The following is a 14,795-nucleotide window of genomic DNA, read 5'->3' as shown; positions in this document are numbered from 1 at the left end:
TTTCATTCATAGTCCGGCGTGTGATCCAGTGTTATTTAGGGGTTAACCATTTTTTCTTCTTCTTCTCCTTCACGTATCTTTTTGCGATTGATCGTGAAGACTTTTCGCTAAGAAAAAAAACAGTCATTCATTCCCATTACTGCAGAAATGTTTAGCAGTGCCACCATCATCCTAAACAAATGTCGAACCAAGACACAATCTGCTTGTTTCTACCAGCCTCGCTCTGGTACAATAGTGAATGGCTTGCTGTGCTGCTGTACCACTTCAAAATTGTAGCGAAGTTTGTCGTCGGGGCGATCCTCTTGGAGGCATGAAGTTCGGCGAACAGTGTTTTGATACACTGCACCACTTTACAGTGGTCGAGCAAAGGTGTTGAATTTCTCCAGGCCCAGCTACCACACCTGCAGTACACGCGCACTCCCCTGCCCGTACCTCATTGATTCCCGCGACATACAGTACATGCACTACTTTTCCGTTCATAATCTATTTTGTACATATAGTACACGCCATGTTTATATTAAGAATCGCGAAATACTCTTTTTAAGAGTGTTTCGCGATTCATATTCTGTTCAGGGGCCGCCATTATGCAATCAGTAAATCCGCAAAAGCTTCATGGAGAGCTACATGCACATTTGTTCTCGATTGCAAGTAATGGAAGGCAAAGCAGCTAGTCTATCGTTATCGAACATTTAGTCGGGTGTCAAACATCCGACCCGGAATATACAAGACTTGGTTTAATATTTTAATTAGCCGTGAAGAAATTTTACTGAAAAGAAAACCAACCATTCCAATTCGCGTAGTACCGTAAAACCATCTGTGTTTCGTACGGAGATGTCCATCCTAAACACCTCTTGTAGTGCATTGTCCATTCCCAAGCCTTCCACCACGCGCTCTCAATACTGGAAGTTAAAACAGAATCCCCACTTCTGGTATTACATGTATATAAGTTAAAGAATAGAATCCGACTTCATTGCTCTAGCATAAGTACTATTAGCTACGATTTGGGGGGAGGGGGATCTTGACGAACTCGATACAAGTAGGCGGTTGGACTTTTTGGATGCATCGCATCCAGCATAGTCCAAAGACATTTTCCCGCTATGCTAATATTACGTCCGAAGTTCGGACTCCGAACTACACAAATACGAATCATTTGTCGAACCTCGTTAGCCAAGTACGGATCATATCGGACAACTCTACAACATTAGAAGACTTTCCACAGTGGCAAACGTACAAGTCCTCACTTCTCGATATCTGCCAGCGGAAGCACTTGCCGACGGACATTCGGAAAAAGTGCAGTTCAGCCACCTCCTCGCAATCGGGGTATTCGCGCTTGCGCAGACTGTCGCCGGTACGAATACCACAACTCATCCCTTAAACCGATGGTACCCTTGCTCCGAACGCACATTTTCCAACCCGGACACAAGGCCTCCAACCCAAGCAGCCGAGTGTGCCGTCTACTCCGCGCCTTTGTGCTACCCTGGAATCTGCAAGACCCCACCCTCGGCGGTTCCGACAGTCGATATCTTCGTGAAGCGCTTGCCTGCTACTGCCGGCAATGTCGCCACAGCGTCCAATGCGTGGCTGTTACAAGGAGGCCCTGGTTTCTCGTCTGTCGACAGTAAGTTCGATCGAATGCACGATTAACTCCTGCAAAATGGCAGTATTTTTTATTTATTTCCCAACCACTGCCCTCTGACGACGATGTGTGTGTGTTTATTTTTTGCAGTGGAGCAAAGTATGCTGGATCTTCATGCACAATTAGGCGGCAAGGTCAATGTCTACACAATGAACCATCGTGGCACCGGACGCAGCACCCGTCTCGAGTGTGTGGCAGCTCAAGCGATGACATCGGGGTCTCCACGGGGTCAAAATATCGTGCTGATGGAGGTTCCTTCGTGCGCAAAAGACTTGCACTTCAAGTATGGAAACCTCGCTTCCTTTTCAACTACAAGCGCTGCGTTGGATCTTTCGACGTTTATTTCCGACTACACGAACGGAGCCAACACTTTCGTGTATGAGCTACGGCACTGCGTTGGTCGAGCGCCGTATGCACCTGAACACTCCCAGTGTGAAAGGGTACATTCTCGATAGTGTATTTCCAACCTCCGGCGCGCCGGTCGACAAATTCCACTGCTTCTCAAGTTCGACATTGATCAAGGTGAGGTGGGCGAGTACTTCATGGGACTGTGCGGGCTTGACGCTCAGTGCAAAGCTCACTTTCCGGCGGGCCTTTCATCAGCGCTACGTGGCCTAATCGAAAAGTTTGACACGGACAAAAACTCAACGTGTGCTACACTGGTAAATCGCGACGAGCCGGACCTGCCGCCTTCGTATATGCTCCGATTTATGCTGGGGACGCTGATGGGTGACGCGTCGACGCGAACACTGATTCCGCCTGCTATCTACAGACTGAGTCGCTGCAATGCAAAGGATGTGGAGGTCATGACGCAATTGTTCAAGTCTGTACAGACAGCGAGTACGTCGGCGAACGAGGACACGCACTTTTCGTTCCTACTGTACTACCTCATCGTGTACTCCGAGTACTGGGAGACGCCAGCGCCGTCGCGAGCTGAGATGGAGTCGCGCATGAACGGCTCGACTATCGTCACCAGAGCTACTTTTCGTCAAGCGCTTCCTCTGTACTGCGCTGTGTCGAAGGAAAAATCGGTGGCTTGTGACGAGTTCAACTTCGGCAACTACGACGCCGGCGCGTTGAGCTATCAACGTGACCAGTACTGGAACAAGCCTGCGACTCTCCCAAATGACGCCAGTGTACTGTTATTGAGCGGTAAGTTGGATACGCGGACTACACTAAAGTATGCAGAGTATCTGGTTGAAGCTCTCGGCACCAGCAAGAAAGAGCTGGTCGCTCTCGACTACGTGGATCACGATGTCGTGTATTCGAGTCTTCTAGGCAGTGGCAAGGACCCCGTCCTAACCTGCGGTCTACAGCTGCTGGTGTCATACATCAGCAACAATGGCGACCTGGAGCGCCTCAACCGAACGTGCGTGAATGAGATGCCCGCGTTTAACCTGACGGTGCCGACGTACGAGCTGCACAACCTTCTGAGCACGGACGACGGATACGACGGCGTGTTCAAGCCGGAGTTGAGCTCCAGTTAAGCTCTGAGTGGAAACAAGAAAGTGTCGATGCCTCTCCGACTGCAGACAAGGCTTATCATGAGCCCCGACTCTATTATCCGCGAAAAACATGATTGGGCTTTTAGTCAACTTGCTCTGATATCCTTACTCAACCAGTGTGTGGTATGACGGATAGTACATCTTGGATGCAACGTAGCTCTCCAGAGTCGCGCCATAGCAGATCGTCGGCAAGAAATTGGCAACGCCCTCCTCGATCGCGGTTTCACACACCGCCGTGGCCACCTTGAGCGAGACATCGCGAATGTTCTCTACGGACGGGAACACTTGGCGGCTCACGACCTCCTCGGCACTCAAGCACTTTGACAGCGCCTTAGCAGCCGAATACAGCATGCCGTCCGTCACGCGCGTGGCCTGGATAACCGACGCAGCGAGACCCACACCCGGGAAGGTGAACATGTTGTTGCACTGACTGATGTGATACTCGACGCCATTGTACACGACGGGCGGGAACGGACTGCCGCTCGCGAATACGCACTTGGCCTTGGTCCACTCCTAAGCCTGTTGCGCCGTGCACTCGGCCACGGACGTGGGGTTCGACAGCGGGAACACGATCGGATGCTCAGTGTGCTTGGCCATCTCCTCCACCTCGTCTTGCGTGAAGGCACCGGCGGCACCACTGAGACCCATGAGCAGCGTGGGCTTCACGTGCTTAATCACATCAAGAAGCTGCGTCTTGTCCGCGATGTCGCCCTTGCGCGAGAAGAACTGCTGCGCCGAGTTGAGACCCTCGCGGCACTCGCCCATGAGACCGAACTGGTCCAGCAGATAGAAGCGATCACGGGCCTCCTCCGTCGTCATACCCTCGCGGACCATACCCTGGAGCAGCGTAGCGGCCACACCCAGACCGGCACTGCCAGCTCCGAGAATGACGATGCGCTGGTCCTTCAGCGGGATCTGAACCTGGTCACACGCACACAAGACTCCAGCCAGCACTGTCGCGCCTGTGACTTGGATGTCGTCGTTGAAGCACAATGGCTTCAGTCTGTACGCGTTTAGCACGTCGGCCGCGTGGTCGCTTGAGAAGTCCTCGAACTGCACCAGCACCTTCGGCCAACGCGAGCGAACCGCGCACATGAATTCGTCCACCATGGACCAGAATGCTTGACCGGTGACGCGTGGGTGCTGCACGCCCAGGTAGTACGGGTCCTCCAGCAGCTTCTGGTTGTTGGTGCCCGTGTCCAACATTACCGGGAGGGCCTTGCGTGGGTCGATGCCACCCGCAGCCGTGTACAGCGCCAACTTGCCAATGGGGATGCCCATGCCGTTCGCGCCCAAATCGCCTAGACCCAGGATACGGCTGCCGTCCGTGACCACGATCACCTCCACGTTGTCGCAAGGCCAGTTGTGCGCCATGGCACCGAATCGGCCGCGGTCATTCGTGCTGAAGAACACGCCGCGCGGGCGACGGAACAGATACCCGAATTTCTGGCACACCAGACCCACCGTCGGCGTGTACACGATCGGAGCTGGCACAATTTCGTTCAAACAAGTCAGACGGGTTCACTCCAAAGACAACAGTGTACACGTAAACTCACCCATTTCCTTCATGTGCTTGATCACGAGGCGGAAGTAGAGCGTCTCTTGTGGTCGTGAAGGTCCGTGAGGAATCGGCTCTTCCGGAGTGGGTCCTCCACCTGCGAGAAGATGGCGTACATCTTGTCCAGCTGAGCCTCCACTGTGAGGCGACGGGGAGGCACCAAACCTCGAAGACCTAAAGTGCACAATAGGAAGTTAGACCTCTCTGCACGAACCCAATCTGATAGTTTACAGTCAATCATATCTTACCGAGTCGGTCGCGTTCGACGCGGGGGAAGCCCGTGCCCTTGTTGTAAAGTGGGTCGTGGATGACGTTGATGCCGCGGAGTCCCGTCTTCACTGGCGTCTTGTACTTCTTGAGCGTCTTGAGGTACGACTCCAATGAATCGTCCTTGGAGCTTTCAGGCTCTCCGCCGCTCATAACGTCGTCCATCTCACCGCCTTCTTCGCTGCTCTCCGTGGCTTCTTCTTCCTCCTCCTTGTGGCTAATTGAACTGGTGAGGGCCATGGGTGCGTTAGCCACAGAGGGGCCTTGTGGTGTGGCAGCTTGGAGCACCGTGGACTTGTGGAGCGGGGCCATGATGGCTGGTACGGTGTGATTGGGCCTGCAACTTGTCTTCTTGAACGCGAATTGCTAAATGGCTGGGCGACCTCCTGGACTAGTCGAACTCCTCCGCCGCTTTTGGCGCCTGCTCTGCGATACGCTGTCGTTTTCTCACCGAGGCCGCTGCGCTAACTGCGTGGTGATGAAGCGCCCCGAGTGCATTATTATCCGTCCTCTGCTTGGCTCTTATTGCATCTTGGTCCGATGCTTGGACGAGGCGGTACCCCGAGGTGCTGCAGAGTAATGCGCGGTTCCAAGCAGCTTTTGTGCGTCATGCTGGATGTTTTGACACAAGGCGGCGCTGTCGCAGCACCAGCGGCACCGCGAAAGGTGCAACTCACGGGCGGGGCCAGATCCAAACCGGGGGTGGAGGCTCGGAAATTAGGGACTGCAATTAGAGGGTATGTCAGGGTCTGGCAAATTTAGCCCCCCCCCCCCATCCATAGATCAATAGGGCCTGGTTCCGCGCCTGTTGCCAATAATGGCAACTTGCCATCGCTCCGGCCAACGACAATCATCGCATGCAAGCCATTCCTCGCAGGAGGGGCGGGCAATATGAGATCCCCTCATTTGACATTGCGATATTATTCTTGTTTACGGGATTCATGCATGTACCGTAATCTTGGTACATCATAGGGTACCAGTAATACAGTACATGTATCCGACATGTGTCGACAGTCGACTCGACAGTCGACTCGACACGGGCAAGTGATATCAACGCCCCCCCCCCACCTGGCAACTGGAGCACGCTTGCACAATGCAATGTAAGCTTATCCGAGCTCACCCCGCTCACCATGCACCAATCGAGAGGAAACGCTCCATTGCAAGCACCCAGTCTAAACCTACCACGATTGAAGCTCCAGTTTGCCAAGCACTTCTGTACGTACAGTACCTGCTTGGCGCTGGCGGCAGCCTGCTGCTTTACATGCAGAAGAAGCGCACAAGTACGTTACGGACCGAGAGAGAGCAGCAGCTCATGCTGTACCATCATCATGATCTGTTGGTTTTGTTGCGCTGACCCTCTGTCCCTTCAATCACGCACTCGATCACCTCCGTGGCCAAGTGAGGCGACTGGGACTTCAAGTTGTTGCACACCCTCACGGCATCGCCGACTGTTGAAGCTCTCATTTGCTAACGCTTCACCGTGCAGTGCACGGCGGTCCCCCGATCAGATCGCCGCTGCAGCTGTGGACGTACCCACGTTGAGTGGGTAACCGGTATCGAGGCCCGACCAGATTAAGTTAATCGATTCTTGCGGTGATCGACACTTTGCCGTTCGAAACTGGGCATGACGTACAACTCGTTATGCCGCGCAGACGCAGACGAGCAGAGTCGCTATCCACATCGTGGCCATCCTACGCACCCAAAAGACCAGACAACCATGGATCCGCCACCTCGCAGTGTCCGAAGACGAAGACGTCGTGGTGGTCATCCCCGTCATGGTGACTCGAATCACTGTTCGCGACTCACTTCCGAACGCGGCGAGTGACACCCAAGTCGACCGACTTCATCATGCTGGCTCCGTTCATGCTGACCACTCTGGCGGGCGTGCTGCTTGCGGCCCCCGAGGCTTCCGCTGCGTGCAGCAACTGGTCCACTCGCTACCAGAAGAATCTGGAGGGCGTCTGCGTCTGCAACTCGACCCAGTGCGACACGGTCTCGAATGACTACACGAGCCTCATCCCCGGCCAGGTGGGCGTCTACACGTCGTCCAAGGACGGCGATCGCTTCGCCTACAAGGTGGTGAACGTCGACCAGACCGCCGCGAGCAGCCCGACGTACACCATCGATGTCTCGACCCAGTACCAGACCATGATCGGCTTCGGCGGCAGCTTCACGGACGCCGCGGCCATCAACGTGTACAAGCTCTCGGCGACGCTGCAGCAAATGGTGCTGGACCAGTACTACTCGGACAAGGGGCTGCAATACTCGCTGGGCCGCGTGACCATCGGCTCCACGGACTTCTCGACCAGCATCTACTCGTACAACGACAACGAAGGCGACCTGGCCCAGGACAAGTTCTCTATTGACGTGGACCGCAAGTCCAACAAGATCGACCTCATCCAGCGCGCGCTGCGGACCTCGTCGCGCGACATCAAGCTGTTTGCGTCGTCGTGGGCCCCTCCGGCGTGGATGACGACCAAGACCACGACCATCAACTGCGCGCTCAAGGGCAACCCGGGCGAGGAGTACTGGCGCTCGCTGGCGCTTTACTACTCCAAGTTCTTCGACGAGTATCAGAAGGAGGGCATCGACTTCTGGGCCATGACGGTGCAGAACGAGCCGACCAAGTCCATCCTGCAGACGTCCGAGTGGCAGTCGCTGCGTATGACGGCCGAGCAGCAGCGCGACTTCGTCAAGCTTGACCTGGGCCCCACAATGGCCAAGAACCACCCGAACCTCAAGATCATCGCCGGTGACGACCAAAAGGCGGGCATTCTGGACGAGCTGGCCCCGTTCGAGGACGCCGACGCGCTCAAGTACATCAGCGGCCTGGGCGTGCACTGGTACCGCAACCTCGACTTCTTTTTCTTCAGCCTGGGCGGCGACTTCGACAAGCTGCTGACGTTCCACAACAAGTTCCCGGACGTTTTCATGCTCGCGACTGAGGCGTGCGAGGGATTCCTGCCGAGCTTCTTGGGCACGGGCTCGGGCGTGTCGCTCACGGACGCTGACAAGAGCTGGTCTCGCGCCGAGAACTACGGCCACGACATCATCGAGGACATCAACAACTTCGTGGTCGGATGGACGGACTGGAACCTCGTGCTGGACACCACCGGAGGCCCCAACTGGGCCAAGAACTTCGTGGACGCGCCGATCCTCGTGGACGAAGTCAGCGGCGCCGAGTTCTACAAGCAGCCCATGTTTTACATCATGGGCCACTTCTCCAAGTTCGTGCCGGCCGGTTCGCGCCGCATCGAGTTCCCCAAGACCAAGACGCTCAGCAACTTCCACCGCTGCGCGTTCGTCACGCCCGACAACAACGTCGTGTTGCAGTTCCTGAACCGCGACAGCTCCAAGGTTACCGTGAGTGTCAAGCAGACGGACGCCAAGACGTTCACGCTGACGCTGCCCGGCCACTCGATGCAGACGGTCATCCTGCCGGCGTCTGATGCTACCAAGATCCAGGCTTAGGACGCACTTCAAATGTTATAAATCTCCCTGTGCGCTCTTCTTGTCGACGGAGATACACTTATCAATGAAAACATCAACGAAAAAATAAGTGTTCGCATTGATCATCCAAGCTTTCGTCCATGCCTTCGAGAAAGCAAGTCGCTGCCACCAATTTGGCTTCAACTTCCTCGTATCGAGGCCTAAAACTCAATGATTCACACGGCATTCGAATAGTGGACTTCATTCACTCTCTATCTGCACGGACAGTACAATACTCTCAAGCGTTGCAGAATCACACGGCACGTGGTTATATTACGCCAAATAATGTCTGGTGTTTATAAAATCTGGCTTACCACGGGTAGGCCTTGTTGAGGACGCTCATGAAGACGCGGTCCTTGAGGGGCATCTCGAACTTGTTGAAAAAGTAGGTGACGTCGAACGCGTCGCCGTTGAGCGCGTCACGGGCCGGCACGGGCAGCTGTCCCCACGTGATGAGGTCCTGGAAGTCGCCCGAGTCCTTCGTGAGCTGGAGAGCGGCCTTGTTGCCCAGCACGCTGTAGTGCGACTCGAGCTTGACGCTGTTGCCGTTCATGTACTTGAGCAGCACGGGCGTCTGCTTTCCGTGACCGACACCGGCGGACATGGAGATGCCGAGGAACGTCGAGTTGTCGGGCGAAGGCGAGTCCGTCCAGATGATGGCGTACTCCCAGAAGTGGCGGTGGCCCCACACGTCCTGTCGGCCCTTGGGGAAGTACCAAGTGTACATCGTAGCCCACTTGTCCTTGAACCAGTCCGAGCGAGCGTACACCTGCGAGCCGAGGCTAGAGCCCTCGCAGTCGCCATCAGCGGGGCCAGACCATTCCAGGCCGCCGCTGACGGAGCCGTTGGCCTGGACGGCGGGGTACGGGTGGCATCCGTACGAGACGCGGAGCTGCGGCTTGTACTTGACAGCGAGCTTCTGGGCGTCCGTGACGGGCGTGGGCTGGGCCATCGGCTGCACCTGGTCGTGGTTGATGCGGCTGATAGAGCTACCAGCGCTGGTCGTGGCAAGCGAAACAACTGCGGCGAGGAGGAAGGCGCGGAGGTTCATCTTGGTGGAGAGACTTCGACGAAAGTGGTGCGCTTGAGGCGTTCAATTGGGAAGTGAGCTGGAGGTTGGGTGGTGAATCCAAGGCGGTGGATGGATGATCTCCATCCTTTTCGAGCAGCAAACTTCACCTACAGGTGCGTCAGTCGGGTGACCGGCTCAGTCTGCCTGGCATGTAACAGGGTCCTGGATCCGAAGAATCTCCAGTGTCCTCGCCGCAAAGTGCATGAGTTGAAGAGTCTGCTCCTGTAATGGAGACACAGGATCTGGTCGGTCTGGTTACCTCGACAGAGCAGCGTACATTTCCCCGTCTTGGGAATCCTTAAAAGCAGGAAAAGGGACATTTTGCGTACGATTATCGAGATAGAGCCGGCTGCACGGATGCCAAATCCCTATCATAAATCCCTCGCCTGGCGAGTCACCAACTTCCGTGCTGGTATTAATACAACTTCCGTGCTGTACGTCCGAAATGGATACACCGCTGAATCACACCAAGTTTCCCTGGGTAAACGTCGTCGTAGCCGATCGGAGCACAAAGAATGCTGCTGGAAAATGGGATGCCTGGCCCCTTCGAATCGATAGGTACTTAAGTAGATTCGATAAAGCAGTTCACGTGAAGGCGTGCTACTTTGAAGGCTATGACGGACTCACTCCGTCACGGAGTGAGTACTGTAGCAAACAGCCAAAGAGCACTTATATTATTATAAACCGTTTTTTAGTGTTGTGTGAACATCAACAGCATTTTTCTGCGGAGTAACTATTCTCAGCAAGACGGTGGTCCAGCGGTGTGCTTTGGTATCTTTCCATCGTAGTATTAGATCAGTATCATTCTCAACTGGAAGTTTTCCTTAACCTTATGAACTAAAACGGATAGGCCGTCTTTAAGCGGCATCACACTCTTCGACCACGACAAAATAAGCATATATTCGTCAGCAAAAAGTTTGGAGCGCACTGGTCTTTGTCGTCGTCAGCATCATCACATCCAGTCCAATCAACACAATCTGATTGTAGAAAGCTACCGAGTAATATATATGCTTTTGTTGTTGCTCTACAGTTACTGTATGCGCCGTCTGAAAAAAGGGAATTATACTACGTACGTATGAAACTTCTTGAGCTTACAGGTTACAGGTTAGCGCAAAATGCTGCCACGCATGTAAAAGGCTTGCTCTACAGTATCCAGCAATGCATGACTCACTGAGAGTCTTGCGAGCAAAAGACACCATAAATTCGATTTGTACGGTACTGCCATCTCAAAGAAAACCAATCACAAAGTGTTGAGGTCAAATCTTCCGTGTCATCTCTTCTGTTCTGATCGAGACAACAAGAGCCAGCGGAGACTCTCCGCTGGAGAGCGAATGCTGCTCGAACGATGGGAGGTCTCACTTCCCAGCTAGCTAAGCACACTACAGACCAAAGTCTACGGTTTCTACATGAACCTCCACTCCTTCGTCCTCGCCGCGATCGCCTCGCTGGCCGCGGTTAACGCCGACGTCAAGATGATCAACCACGACACCGTGCAGCCATTCGCCCAGCCTGAACCCACCACGGATTCCGAGAAGACTGCGGTCAAGTTCAAGCCCCAGCTACACATCTCGTACGGATGCCATCCGTATCCAGCCGTGGAGGCCAACGGCTCCGTCAGTGCCGGGCTGAAGTGGACGGGATGGGCTGACGGCGACTGCAAGGGCTCTGGTCTCGGCTCCCAAGTGTATTCGCGGTCCGACTGGTACAAGGACAAGTGGGCCATCATGTACGCCTGGTACTTCCCCAAGGGCCGGCAGTACGCGTCCCAGTATCGATCGGGTCACCGCCACTTCTGGTCCTATGCCATTGTCTGGACCGACAGCGACAAGCCCGACAACTCAACCATCCAAGGCGTCTCGATGTCCGCGGGTGTCGGCTACGGGAAGGCGACACCGCCCAAGTCCAAGTACGTCGTCGACGGAGTGACGGTCAAGTTCGACTCGTACTTCAGCTTCTGGGGCAGCAAGGTGGGCATCCGAACCACGACGAAGACGGGGGAAACGCAGGATCTGATCACGTGGGAACAGCTTACCGACGAGGCGAGGACTGCCCTGACGGACGCCGACTTTGACGTAGACTGGTCCTATAAGAAGGTTGTCATGCCCTTGTTAGACGATGTCTTCACCGAGAAGCTCGAGAAAGCGTATCCGTTTTAGTGGCCACGTTGCTTTAGGTTACCAATATAATTGGAAAAATGTTGTACCGGTACAAGTTTAACGCAGCGGCTACTGCTTACGCGCTCTAGCCCTTTTAGCTATGGTTTCCCTTCTCGTTGAAGTACGTTGAAGTACTGTGTGAGTTTGGAGGCATAAACGACGAATTCTTGGCTGTTCGTTTAATGAATGCAGGCTTTAATTGGTATTATATCAAAACCAAAATGGGAGGCCGAATCTCACAGTCAAGAGATAGATTTTGCTAATTCAAGACTCGTGCGGGAAAACAACCTGGCTGGGAAATGACGTACAAATTATTTCTACTAAACCTTGTTCATAGGAATCTGTCCCCGTCGGGGACACATTCCTATGAACAAGGTTGGGGACTCCCCGACAGTATGTCGACTACGCAGATGTTCTCACGGCAGCAAAGCCGGAGTCACAGTGAAGCTGGCTTCTCGTAGCTTCAACCGCATTGTGGCGACGCCTATCACTATGAAAGGTCATTTTACAATATATGAGTGACCGCATTAATAACACAGTCCACCCTGCGGGCTTCGAGTGGCTATTCTTCAGTTTTTCGGCATGACCATTTGAGGGTGACATGGTGCAGTATCACAAATGTGGCAACAACAGCTAACGTGTACTACTGTACATAGTAAGTTATCAGCGCGCGATGATACAACTGAGAGAATCGCCTGTACCTGCGATAAGCTTTTTAGTCGCCTGCCTGATTCGCAAAGCCAATAATCTCTGGTGCATGTACTGTACTGGTAAGTGAGCACTAGTATTAACGGCACATACATGAACAACGTGGGTCAAATCCCGCACCCTAGCATGTAGTTGGATGGCCTGTCACGTGACGAAAGGCCACGAACAGGCAGCGCCAGACGACCGAGCGGTGGTGATCGACTTGACGGACGAGTAGTGTGGTGGACATCGGCCAGATCGGGTCGTGGTGTTCGACAGGAGGCGTGTGGTGAAGAGGGCAAGCCAGTGGACTAGTGCCACCGGCTGAAGGCGGTCGTTTAGCAAGCAGTGGGATGTTGAAGCTGGCGATGGCGACGACAGAAGATCGCAGTGCGTGGGGCGACACGCCAGGACAAGGGCGAAGAAGTATGCGAGTGAGGAGAGGCGAGATCAAGGACAGGAACCCGAGGCTGTGAGGCCACGAGCATGGAGAAGGAGTCGAAGAGGGAGAGGTCCAGTAGGTAGGCAGGCGCCTGTGCGTAGGAGTAGATACAGCGGGGATAGGACTGAGTGGATACCGAGCGGCGGTCGGCCGACTCGACTCTCAGTTGCGGTTTTTCACAGGATTGTGGAGAGTCAAGACTAATATACACGAGTTGCGCCGAACGCACGGGTTTCCGGTCTTTGGAGCAGCGACGAAGGGCGTCGACCAAAGCGACGGCAATAGCGAAGGTATGGCAGTGGTAGGCCAGTGCACAGATGAGGGCAGTGTTCGAGTAGGGCGGCAGGACTGTGGAGAGAGACGACAGGGGCTGTGGTGTTGGAGCACCTCGGCCGAGTGGCGCGGAGCTCGCATGTGCCAGTGTGCGAAGGGCTCTTGCTGCCTGCTGTATATAACTGGGCTTTACGAGCTGGGAACAGCTAGTGGGGCTACCCGACCACTAGTGCTTATAACGTTTCCTCCTAGCCATCCCTATCCTAGCCATGCGTACAGGCCAGTAACGTCTGGTCGACACTGAACGGCCTCGCACTGGAAGAGACCCTGCTTACCGAGACGCTCCCTAGGTGCTTAGGTGAGCAGCTTGTGTTAACGATCCCCCTCCGACGCGGTGTAAGAAGAAGGGCACCCGGAGTGGAGATAACGACACTAGCATTTGCAAAACAATTTATTACTATCATGTATACTCGTACATTGCAGCAATACTAGTACACTACTCCTACGGAAAGCACACCACAAAGCTCTCTCACCTACACATTGGCCGCATCGTGTCCAAGTCGACTCTTCCAACAGCTACGATGAACCTCCGCGCCTTCCTCGCTGCTGCAGCCGCCTCACTCGTCATGGTCGAAGCCGAGATCAAATGGATCGACCACGACCAAGTGCAGTCGTTCCCGCAGCCTGAGCCAGTCACCGATTTCGAGAAGTTCGCCGTCAAGTACAAGCCTCAGCTCCACATCTCGAATGGATGCCACCCGTACCCTGCGGTGCAGGCCGATGGTTCGGTAGGTGCCGGCTTGAAGTGGTCTGGGCCCGAGAAAGGCAAGTGCAGGGGCTCTGGCTTGTGATCCCAAGTGTACTCGCGCTCCGACTGGTACAGGGGCAAATGGACCATCATGTACGCCTGGTACTTCCCCAAGGGCCGAGCGTGCAAAGACGACTTCAAGACCGGCCACCGTCACTTCTGGGAGGACGTGGTCGTCTGGGTGGACAATCCGAACCCGGACAACTCGACCCTCCTCGGAGTCCCGATGTATGCTGGCCACAGACATATTAAAGTAGTCCCGGTGGACGAGAAGTATTTGAAAGACGGGAAGACGGTCAAGTTCGGCTCGTACAAGTCTTTGGGTGCTCAGGTTGTTGGGCTGACGGAGGATTACGGCGAGATCCAGGATCTCATCACGTGGGAGCAGCTCACGGTGGAGGCCCGGACGGCGCTGAGCGAGGCCAACTTTCACGTCGACGGGGGTGTGAGGGAGGTCGTGGTGCCGATCAAGGACGGCCAGTTTGAGAAAACCCTCGAAAGTGCCTATCCAGCTGACTTCGACCGGAAGTAGGACGGCCTGTGTCGCCAGCAAGCCTATTGTCGAGGGGTAATGCAACAAAATGGCCAAGAAGCACTTAGCTAACTTCGTGATACGTTATGCAGAAGTCGGTTGCCATAGATAGGAGATCAATAGATTTGGTAGCACTGAAGAAAATCAGTGCGGCTGACTGAGCTGACATTGCCAACAAACCTCGCACGGAATAGATTAAGTAAGTAGTGCTAGCTTGACTCCAAAGTACTGTTGGCAGGGGGAATGGTACGTGGTGGTTATGCCCCCGCCGCGTCCACTCTGCACTAACGTTACATGTAGAAGTAGATGGTCCACGTAGGAGTGCCGAAGCTTTTAGTGGTCTGCTTTATACATAAAGCAGGGCACCCGA

The 14,795-nt window shown here is 54.5% G+C and overlaps 6 protein-coding genes across 6 annotated transcripts; 4 read left to right on the top strand and 2 right to left on the bottom strand.

Moving 5' to 3' along the window:
* Window positions 1-2,178: 2,178 nt before the first annotated feature.
* PHYSODRAFT_254169 (hypothetical protein) lies at window positions 2,179-3,123 on the top strand (the record flags this gene model as incomplete). Its single annotated transcript, XM_009538148.1, has 2 exons — window positions 2,179-2,788; window positions 2,825-3,123. 2 exons carry the CDS (start codon window positions 2,179-2,181, stop codon window positions 3,121-3,123), a joined length of 909 nt encoding a protein of 302 aa, XP_009536443.1.
* A 102-nt stretch (window positions 3,124-3,225) lies between these two features.
* On the bottom strand, window positions 3,226-5,278 carry PHYSODRAFT_348119 (hypothetical protein; the record flags this gene model as incomplete). Its single annotated transcript, XM_009538147.1, has 5 exons — window positions 3,226-3,654; window positions 3,685-4,628; window positions 4,698-4,740; window positions 4,797-4,873; window positions 4,948-5,278. The coding sequence occupies 5 exons, from the start codon at window positions 5,276-5,278 to the stop codon at window positions 3,247-3,249; spliced, it is 1,803 nt and encodes a 600-aa protein (XP_009536442.1). The 3' UTR covers window positions 3,226-3,246.
* Window positions 5,279-6,814: 1,536 nt separating this feature from the next.
* Window positions 6,815-8,437, top strand: PHYSODRAFT_254010 (putative glycosyl hydrolase family 30 glucosylceramidase; the record flags this gene model as incomplete). Its single annotated transcript, XM_009538146.1, has 1 exon — window positions 6,815-8,437. One exon carries the CDS (start codon window positions 6,815-6,817, stop codon window positions 8,435-8,437), a length of 1,623 nt encoding a protein of 540 aa, XP_009536441.1.
* Window positions 8,438-8,765: 328 nt separating this feature from the next.
* Window positions 8,766-9,506, bottom strand: PHYSODRAFT_254108 (necrosis inducing-like protein NPP1 type; the record flags this gene model as incomplete). Its single annotated transcript, XM_009538145.1, has 1 exon — window positions 8,766-9,506. One exon carries the CDS (start codon window positions 9,504-9,506, stop codon window positions 8,766-8,768), a length of 741 nt encoding a protein of 246 aa, XP_009536440.1.
* Window positions 9,507-10,933: 1,427 nt separating this feature from the next.
* On the top strand, window positions 10,934-11,683 carry PHYSODRAFT_526623 (necrosis inducing-like protein NPP1 type; the record flags this gene model as incomplete). The annotated part of the gene is made up of 1 exon (XM_009538144.1): window positions 10,934-11,683. The coding sequence occupies one exon, from the start codon at window positions 10,934-10,936 to the stop codon at window positions 11,681-11,683; it is 750 nt and encodes a 249-aa protein (XP_009536439.1).
* A 1,983-nt stretch (window positions 11,684-13,666) lies between these two features.
* On the top strand, window positions 13,667-14,425 carry PHYSODRAFT_254223 (necrosis inducing-like protein NPP1 type; the record flags this gene model as incomplete). The annotated part of the gene is made up of 2 exons (XM_009538143.1): window positions 13,667-13,868; window positions 13,944-14,425. The coding sequence occupies 2 exons, from the start codon at window positions 13,667-13,669 to the stop codon at window positions 14,423-14,425; spliced, it is 684 nt and encodes a 227-aa protein (XP_009536438.1).
* Window positions 14,426-14,795: the final 370 nt, after the last annotated feature.

This window comes from Phytophthora sojae (assembly GCF_000149755.1).
Source record: "Phytophthora sojae unplaced genomic scaffold PHYSOscaffold_11, whole genome shotgun sequence".
In the NCBI taxonomy this organism is placed as follows: domain Eukaryota; phylum Oomycota; class Peronosporomycetes; order Peronosporales; family Peronosporaceae; genus Phytophthora; species Phytophthora sojae.
The sequence above is the reverse complement of the archived record's forward strand: the minus strand, read 5'-3'. Positions and strand labels throughout refer to the sequence as shown.